The sequence below is a fragment of the Nuphar pumila genome, chromosome 5 (genome assembly GCF_984573655.1).
Source record: "Nuphar pumila chromosome 5, dmNupPumi1.hap1.1, whole genome shotgun sequence".
NCBI classification, from domain to species: domain Eukaryota; kingdom Viridiplantae; phylum Streptophyta; class Magnoliopsida; order Nymphaeales; family Nymphaeaceae; genus Nuphar; species Nuphar pumila.
The window spans coordinates 52,143,013-52,152,828 of record NC_143253.1 but is presented as its reverse complement, the minus strand read 5'-3'; the positions used below and the strand labels follow the sequence as shown (position 1 = coordinate 52,152,828).

General features: G+C 37.4%; 1 protein-coding gene across 1 annotated transcript; it reads right to left on the bottom strand.

Annotated features, from left to right (window-relative positions):
• Positions 1-4,076: 4,076 nt before the first annotated feature.
• Positions 4,077-8,187, bottom strand: LOC149837589 (uncharacterized). Its single transcript, XM_090008069.1, has 4 exons — positions 7,897-8,187; positions 7,570-7,815; positions 4,313-4,525; positions 4,077-4,142 (listed from the first exon to the last, which is right to left on the bottom strand). Exons 1-4 carry the CDS (start codon positions 8,185-8,187, stop codon positions 4,077-4,079), a joined length of 816 nt encoding a protein of 271 aa, XP_089864195.1.
• Between the last annotated feature and the right edge of the window lie 1,629 nt (positions 8,188-9,816).

Here is a 9,816-nt window from a genome sequence, read left to right as displayed (position 1 = left end):
TGGTAGATTATGTTTATGTGGATACTCTGTAGTTTTTGTAGATTTTTTTAAATTTTATTTGTATGTAAATTTCATGATTTATTTCATTAATTGTGTATTTCCCCAAATTAATTTCTCAAAAAATAATGCATGTGAGAGATGGGTCAGTTTTTACGGCCAAATGGCTGAGGAAAATATAATTTTTCTCATCTAGAGTAGATCATACTTAATTGGTAGTTTTATTTTAGTTTTTAATTAAAATTATGTCAAAAAAATATGGGTGTACAGATTCGGATGACCCAGTTTGGTTCAACCCAAATGCATAGACCTGGTATTACTTCTTTTTGGCCATACATTCGGCCAGTAAAATGCCCGTAATTCTCTCATCCAGAAGAGTTTGGATGAGCAGTTTGTTGTGCTGAAAAGCTAACAAAATTTCCTACATTCTATACAATTTTGAGCTTTGTTCATAGAATGAGCTCGACTCTGTGATATTCGGAATAGAAAAGAGCATGTCGGTGGTAAAACGTTTGTAACTTCCCTATACAAAAGAATTTTTATGAATGGTTTGTGGCTACAAAAAGCTGAAAAATTTCCTCCAATATGTGAAAATTTTAGCTCTATTTACTGAATGTAAAAGTTTTTGTTAACTCTATAAGAGTCGAACAGAGTTAGGAGTTTCACAAATTTGAGCTGATCTAAGGACTGAATCCCGACATTTGCGTTCTTTGCATATGTTTCGCATAATTTTTCTGTTATAATGAGCATGCAAAATGTGTATGTATAGTTTTATGCCTGATTTTATACAGGGTATGATATGCCTATCCTAAGGCATGAATGAATGTTGGAAAAGACTAAACATACTGCCTGAAAGGGGTTAAGCGTAATTAAGGGATCGAAGAGTCTAACATGTAAAGTGCAATGTTTATTCTTGAATGTGATTTTTTTTCCTGCATGTCAAATCCTATTATATGGTGATGATGATGATGTGATGTTGTAATTATGTAGATGTAAAACTCAAGATTTTTTTCTTGATAATTAAAATGAATAAATGATGAATTATTTGTGTATTCATGACTATAATCATGAATTCTTGATTTTCTTGAAATTTTTGATTTTCTTGATATTCTTGATTTTTTTTATATTCTTGATTTTTTTATTTTGATTAATTATGAATCTTTGTCTCAAGTTATTAATATTATTTTAAAAATAATTGAAAAAAACTAAAATATGTGGATTAAATAAGAAAGTAAATTATTTTAGACTATGGATTTTGGATTTGGATCTAATCTCATTGGATTGGACCAATAATATCAGATGTCATTATTATTTCGATAAAAACGCCAATCAGTGGCTCATCTATTAAATCAGAGTTGACTTTGACATTCCTCATTTTGAGGGCATCAAAATCAACTATTCACATGCCCAAATTGGTATTGATTTGAATATTTTATCAGTGACTGAAGTTCATGCCTAATTATAGGTCAAAAATTAACATTTTTTTATATCAAGTAAATCTTTTTGCCAATCTGTATGCGTACGATTAAATCTAAGACCTCCACGACGATCTACATTTTGAGGACTATCAAATAAACTATTTAAACATTCAATTCTGACAAGTCTTTGGGTTTGTAGGTCTCCCGAAAAGTTACCATGTCACTAAAGCCCAAGCCAAGGTAAAAAGTCTCTACTTTTCTTTTATAGCTTAAGTAATTTCGAAATTTAATTAATTAGGTCTCATAATTTATTGTCTTATCTTATTAATAAAAAAAATAATAAATATTAACTTCTTATATTAGAGATGAGACTCTTGTATAAGCCCATCTATAATTAATTAGGTTTTATTTAATGCAGATCACGCTGACCAGTTTTACGGTCTTTAAAAATAACAACCAACAAAGTTGCGTTTCTAAAAAAAAATCGAAAAACAAGAACCAAATATTATACTAAGCAAAAAATCAACAAAACTAGTTTTTGCAATGCATATGCTCTAATCTACTATGCAGACAACAAAAAGGATCAGGAATCGATTAATCTAATAAGAATAACATTGCAAAAAAATAAAAAAGTAAACTATCTACTGTGCAATGCTGAAAATGAATCTAAACTATATACTACTCTAATAATGAGACAGGGGAGAAGAAACATACCTCGCAGTCCATCTTCGATGGAAGGGTTGAGAAGAAAGCGGTCTCAAACGAAATCTCACATGAACCACCACTTCTTGGACGACAGGGAGGAGAAGAGCCGACAACATAGAGAAGAGAGAGGGGAGAGAGGGAGTAAGAGGGGGCATGAATCCCAATGTGGAAGACGCCCCCTCTTCTAAATTTATAATATTTATAATGTAAAACTAGGGTAAAACAAAAATTTCTAAAAACATCTGTTTATTTTTCAAAAATTCTAAAAACTACCTTGTTAAAAATGTGTTTTCAAAAATAACTTTCCTAAACTAATTAAAATACTAATTAGGAACTCCTAAACTAATTAATACACTTCAAAAAAAACATGCAAAAGGGGTCTAGAATACACATTTTTTCCTTATTTTGAATTTCAAATAGCATCTTGGAAAAATGTCAATAAGACTAGGTTTTTAAATCAATTTTTCGACACATCATGCATAAAAACATGAATTAATAATGCATAAATTATGCATGATCAAATTCTCCCGTGCTTATCGTTTGCTAGTCCTCGAGCAAACTAGCCCTGAACAAGAAAGATTAAAAGCAAAACAAGAAAATCAAATCCTAACTCACTTTCGTAGGAATCATGGTTGCATTTAGCATATGCAATAAGCTCTTTAAACCCCTGGGTTGCCCCAGTGGACGAGTAAGGTCTCGTGAGTGTTTACAGTGATGCTACCTACAAACATTTCTGTCATGTATACATAAAGATTCAACTTCAAAAAACATTAGGTAGTTAAGGAGTTTGTCCAAACAAATATTTCATGCCATTACACTTTCAAAACATATTTAGAGGCTTTGCATGTAATCACAGAATAAACACTTTTTTCTTAACTTTTCTAAAATTCGTAATCATTTTGCTTTAGTCTCAAAAAATTAAATATACACATGTCATTGCTTATTTATCCTTATTTATATGTTTTCTACACAAGTTTCCCAAGATTATTGTTAAGCAATGAACTTTGTCGTTATGCTCTTGATTTTTTTTTTCAAAATTTTAACACTTTTTCTTTCTTTCAGTTGAGCACTATATTAAATTTTTAGGTTTTCGTGACCTATATAACAACCTTTGGGTCAGTGACTCCCAGGTCAGATGACCTTAGGGCACTAGATACAAAGTATCCCTCAGACTTAATTGCTTGAGTCACTAGATTTTCTATTTTTATAGTTTTACATATAACTTTCTTCTTGTCTTGTGCAATGTAAACATCTCTTAGGCTCTCTATAAAGTCTATGTAGCGGGCTTTTGGGCTGGTGGCTCTCAAACCAGATGACCTTAGGGCACCAGGTGTTAACACCCCTTAGGCTCTACTTGCTCGAACCAAATAGGCCACAAATATTGACTTAGACAAAGAAGTGATTTTCTTCATTATCCTTTTTGACGTGGGAATCAAACACTTTAACTTGTGTTTGAGCCTAGTAACTAGGGAATACAAAGAGATCATACAATTAAACATATGTTCTTTTTTTTCACTTTTGAGCTCTTATTTCTAAAATTGTTTATTTGCTTAGTTTTCAAAAATAATGTTGTGCATATTCATACTTGTGATTCAAAATGAACTCTAACATGCATCTATCATCATTTCTTTGAAATCCATATAAATGACCCCATTTTCTAGATTAGTGTTAGAAAAGTTTTTTTTGTGGGGCTTAAAAATTCTCCAAAATGATGGATTATGTAAAGCATTCATATAAGGTTTAAAACTCATTCCTTAAAAGCCTATTTTTCATAAGTCTTCATCAATGTAGATACATGAACAGAAAGAAAAAATTTAGGTGTGCAAACTACACCCTTCCCCATGCTTGAATGATACTGTCCTCAATGACACTCCCCCATGCTTATATGCAACTAAATAAATGCACACTAAGAAACAAAAACATACAAGGAAAGGAATAGAGGTCACCTGATCCACGCTATGAAATCTCATCTACTGTTGCATATTGTACTGGCTTCTGAAGAGATTCCACCTGTCTGATTACCTGCAACTCATCACACTTAAAAAGATAAAATACCATGCATACATGATCTGTCTTCCATACACATGAACCGAAAGGAAAGAAATATGCAAATAACTATGAAAACTACTAGATGCTAATGGTATAATATACATACACTATGCACTACCTCACACATCTACGAGGTCAATGACCTTGATGTCCCGACTAGTAACGGCATCATAAATGCAGAGCCTCAATAGTTGCCCATTGACCTTGAAGTTCCCACCCGTTCGTGGGTCCAAAATATCAACAACACCATGCGGGAATACCTCCTGGATGAACTGATCATCCCATCTCAACTTTAGTTTCCTTGGAAATAATTGGAGACATGAATTGAAAAGGCAAACCTTCTGACCAGGCTTGAACTGTTTCCTTAAAATATGTTTATCATTTTAATGCTTAGTTCAAGCCTTAAAGATTTTGGCACTCTTATACGCATCATTTCATAACTCCTTGAGTTCACTCAACTGCAACTTTTGCTCTGCGTCAGCTTGGGCCATGTTAAAATTAAATTTCTTAACCGCTCAATGAGCCTTATGTTCCAATTCAATAGGGAGATGTCATAATTTCTAAAAAACCAATCGATAAGGGAACATGCCAATTGGAGTCTTGAAAGTAGTCCTATATGGCCATAATGCATCGTTTAAGCGTTGAAACCAGTCCTTTCAGTCTTGCCAATCTGTCTTTTCAAGAATCCATTTGATCTCCCTGTTGAAGATCTCGACCTGGCCACTTGTCTGTGGATGGTTTGGTGTAGCAATCCGATGATGTACTGAATACTTCCTAAGGAAGCAACGTGTACATTCTTGAAGTGCTTGCCTCCATCGCTAATCATGGCTCTCGGAATGCCGAACCTGCTAAAGATATTATGCTTGATGAATCAAAGTACCTCTTTGTGATCATTGGTTCGGGTGGCCACGACCTCGACCCACTTGGATACATAGTCTACGGCTACTAAGATATAAACATTGCCAAACGAGGGCAGAAAGGGACCTACAAAATCAATGCCCCATATATCAAAAATCTCAACAACAAGAATGGAGAGCAGGGGAATTATATTACTCTTCAAAATATTTTCTGTTTGCTAACAATGTAGGCATCTCCAACAAAAATCATGTGAATCTCAATGAAGTGTCGGCCACCAAAATCCAGATTGGAGGATCTTTGTGGTGGTCTTCCGACTGAAAAAGTGGCCTCCACAAGCCAAGAAATGACAAAACTCTAAGATGGACTCAAACTCCTCTTCGATAACGCACCTTCAAATCATCTGGTCTGGATATAACCTGAACAACTCTGGATTCTCCCAGAAATAGTGTTTCACCTGCGCTATAAAACGATCTCTCTCATTCTTGTTCCAATGCATAAGGAACATTCCAGTCACATAGAGAAGTTGCTCATTAGGGAAGGAATCGTCAATCTATCCCTGACTAGTGGATGATTCCACAGTCAGTCTGGATAGATAATCTGCTACAAGATTCTCGCATCCACTCTTGTCTTGAATCTCGAGATCAAATTCTTATAGCAGAAGGATCCAGCGGATGAGATGCAGTTTAATATCTTTTTTACTCATCAAATACTATAGAGCAACATGATCCGAGTAAACGATAACCTTGTAGCCCAATAAATAGGAACAAAATTTTTCTAATGCAAACACTACAGCTAGCAATTCCTTTTCTATAGTAGTGTAGTTCATTTGAGCCTCGAAAAGGGGTCTGCTAGAGTAATAAATGACATGAGATTTTTGTTCGATATTCTGGCCAAGAATGGCTCTCACCGCGTAATCAGACGCATCACACATGATTTTGAAAGGCACCGACCAATCAAGGGATTAGAGAATAGGTGTTGTGGTCAGGGCCTCCTTTAGAGACAAGAATGCCTTCAGATAGGCATCATCAAAATAAAGTGGTTGGTCTTTTGAAAGCATATTACATAACGGTCTAGAGATTTTGTTGAAATCTTTGATGAACCATCGATAGAAACTTGCATGCTCTATGAACGATAGTACCTGCCGCACTGAGGTCGATAGAGAAAGTTTGGCTATGGGCTCCACTTTGGCTCTGTCGACCTCGATCCCTTTCTCGGACACAATGTGTCCAAAAACAATCGCCTACTGCACCATGAAATGACTCTTTTCCCAGCTGAGCACAAGATTTGTCTCCATGTATCATTTAAGCACTCTCACTAATTTTTGGAGACAATTATCAAACAAAGTGCCATAAACTGAAAAATCATCTATGAAGATCTCAAGGACGTCATCCACCATATGGGAGAAAATTGCCATCATGCACCTCTGAAATGTTGATAGGGCATTGCAAAGCTCAAACGACATTCTCCTAAATGCGAATGTGCCATAAGGATAGGTGAATGTAGTCTTCTCTTGGTCCTTAAGGTAAATGACCATCTGATTATATCCTGAATAACTATCCAAGAAACAAAAATAATGTTGGCCTGCGAGTCTATCTAAGATCTGGTCAATGAACAACAACTGGAAGTGATTTTTCTGCGTTACGTTGTTCAGTTTCCTATAATCAATGCACACTCGCCACCCCATGGTAGTCCTTATAGGGACTCTCTCTCCTTTCTCATTAATCGTAATGGTGAGCCCAGATTTCTTGCGAACAACCTGGGTTGGGCTCACCCACTGATTGTCGAAGATAGGATAAATGATCCTTGTGTCCAACCACTTGACTATCTCTTTTTTCACCACCTCCTTTATGTGGGGATTTAACCTCCTTTGCATTTCTCGTGAGGGTTTAGCACCCTCTTCCATGTTGATACGATGCATAAAAAAAGGGGTCTATCCCTTTTAGGTCCGCCATAGACTAATCGTTCATCTTTTTATGCTCGTGTAGAATTTAAAGCGGCTAGCACTCCTGAGTGCTAGTGAAATCTATTGAAATAATGACCGACAAGGTCTGATCTTTGACAAGGTTAAGACATACTTAAGCGAAGCGGGCATGGGCTTCAGCTTAAGTTTTGGCGGGCTCTTAATCGAAGGTTTGATAGGCTGCTATGCCAAATCCGGGAGGGGCTCAAAGTGCCAGGTCCACTGCAACTCGCCTGTTAATCTATCAATCAATCCAAGGCTATCTCCCTCGAGTGATTTATCATCATCTTCCTCAAGTGGATCACTCAATGTCCAAACTTGCTCTGCTTCTACCAAGTCTTGAACTAAATCAACTTAGAAAGAAGCATCCGCTCCTACAGGGCCCATCGATGCATTGAAAATGTTCAACTTCATCTTTCTGTTACCAAATAAAACATTCATTGCACTTGTGCAATTAATGCACGCGTTGGCAGTAGCTAAGAAAGGTCGACCTAAAATGATGGGTGTTTGCCTCACTTCATTCATGCCCTCTATATCTAAGATAATAAAGTCGACAGAGAAATAAAAGTTCTTTATCTTGACCAGAACATCTTCAAGAATCCTTCGCAGGACCTTGATTGATCTGTCTGCTAGTTGCAGGGTGATCGGTGCCGACTTCATCTCCTTTAACCCAAACGTATCATAAAAGAAACCTGACAAGATGTTCACACTTGCCCCATGGTTATGCAAGGCTCGCTTAACAGTGATGTCTCCTATGATACAAGAGATAATAGGAGCCTCTGGGTCCTTGATCTTAGGAGGAGTTTGGTTTTGTAACACTGCACTCACCTGCTCAGTCAGATAAATCTTGTTGAGCATATTGGACCTCAACTTTTGCTTCTACGTATAAAGCTCTTTTAAGAACTTTACGTATACAGGGACTTGCTGAATGATGTCAAGCAAGGACAGGTTAATTTGAATGTGCTTGAAAATCTCAAGCATCTCCTGCATCTTCACCACTTGCTTGCCGAACGACTTTGGTCTCTCTAATTCCTCAGAAAAGGGAGGCTTTGGTATATATGATTTGGAAGGCTCAGGTGGAGGAGCCCTCCCGCTTTCCTGGAATGTCCTGATAGGAACTGACTGCTCAACAATTTGTCTCTCATTTTCTTCTACAATCTCCCTAGCTCCATGAAACTTCTTTATGTTCTTAAGGGTCATAATCGCCTGGGCCTACTCTTGATGTCTATCTGTCATATATAGGCCATTCATCGGTTCCTTACCCCTAGGGTTGACCAAAGGCTGGCTAGGTAAAGTCTCCTCGCTTCGCTTGCTTAGCGCCTCGACAAGTTGTCCCATTTGTATCTCTAATTTTGCAATGGATTGGGTATGAGAATTCAAGTTTGTCTTGATGTTTGCAAATGCCTGGAGCATCTTGTTCTCGAAGAACTGGCTGGATTTAGGCTCTTGGACTAGGGCTGACTAAAGGAAGGCTAGGCTTGAAGATAGCCAGGTCTCTGAAAGCTTGACTGATAGCTTCCTGGTCTAGGTTGGTTTTGGGAAGGGATGGGGGGTTGTGAATTTCTCCATGAGAAGTTGGGATGATTTTGCCAACTCGTGTTATAGGTGTTAAAAAATGGGTGGGTGTTGGCTTGGTAAAACCTTGCACCACCTGAACTTGTTCTTGAACAAATTCAGAATATTGTGGTGCCGGAGAACAATAAAAAACATGATGTGCTGAGCTAGAACACAATACGTACACCTGCATAGCTGGTGAGGGATTTGACAACTGCTTATCCAATTTCTAGTTCAGTATGTCAACCTTGTTTTGCAACTCAAGGTGTGTCCCTATCTCGAACATGCCAGCCTTCTTTGCTATAACAGGAGCAAGTATTGCCCTTTCAGATCGAGAGGCCGAAGCGTGATGCATGAAATTTTTGCTAAGGGTCTCAAACAAGGCCCACTCTTTGTCCTCACTTTTCAACATAAAAGTGCCCCCACATGCTGCATCTACCGTCTGATGATTTTTCTTCGTCATCCCATTGTAAAAGTACTGTACTAGTTGCCAACGGGGCACCTGGTGATGGGGACACTTTTGGAGAAGATTTTTCATCCTCTCCCAAGTCTCATGGAATTGTTCTCCCTCAATTTGTGAAAAAATGGTTATGGCCTTACAAAATTGATTTGTCTTACCAATTGGAAAGTACTTCTTTAGAAATTCTTTTTGCATTTGTTCTCAATTGGCAATCAAAACCGTATCTAAAGACTTTAATCAGTGCTTGGCTTTGTCCTTGAGGGAAAACAAAAACAATATCAACCTCAACGCATCATCTCTGAAATTATTGATTGACACTGTAATGCATATCTCAAAGAACTCATAGAGATGACGGTAGAGGTTCTCATTGCTAAGGTCGTAGAAGGAAAGTAACATTTGTATGACACTGACCTTAATCTCAAATTAATTTGTTCCTACATCGGGTCTCGTGATGCAGGAGGCGAGAATATATTCATTGGGAATAAAATACTCCCTCAAGGGATAGGTAAGTTGTTGATCCTCAGCCATGGGGCCGGATCTATGGGCTCTCCTAATTAGGGACTCAGAGTCCTCTACAGGTAAAATAAGCTCGGGGTCAAGCGAGCGTCGCCCTTGCATACACCTTTAGTAGAGACCGATGTAGCAACCATCCTAAGGGTTGGTTTTCTACCTAACCTAGTGCACAATCGCGATCCAACCACACCACGAAAGCAGACAAAAATAAAATATAGTACTAAAAGCACGAAATAAGCAACCACCACTCAATGCAGATATAGTGCTCAAAAGCAAACTACATGCAAAGTCACCTATAAGGG

Bases quoted from the DNA above. Each gene is read 5' to 3' on its own strand.
- LOC149837589 (XM_090008069.1), bottom strand. From the start codon at position 8,187: ATGACCCTTAAGAACATAAAGAAGTTTCATGGAGCTAGGGAGATTGTA. The intron at 7,816-7,896 runs GTAAAGTTCTTA...CTGACTGAGCAG, and splicing joins TTCAGCAAGTCCCTGTATAC to GTGAGTGCAGTGTTACAAAA. The intron at 4,526-7,569 runs GTCAAGATAAAG...TTAAGGAAACAG, and splicing joins GGATTCTTGAAGATGTTCTG to TTCAAGCCTGGTCAGAAGGT.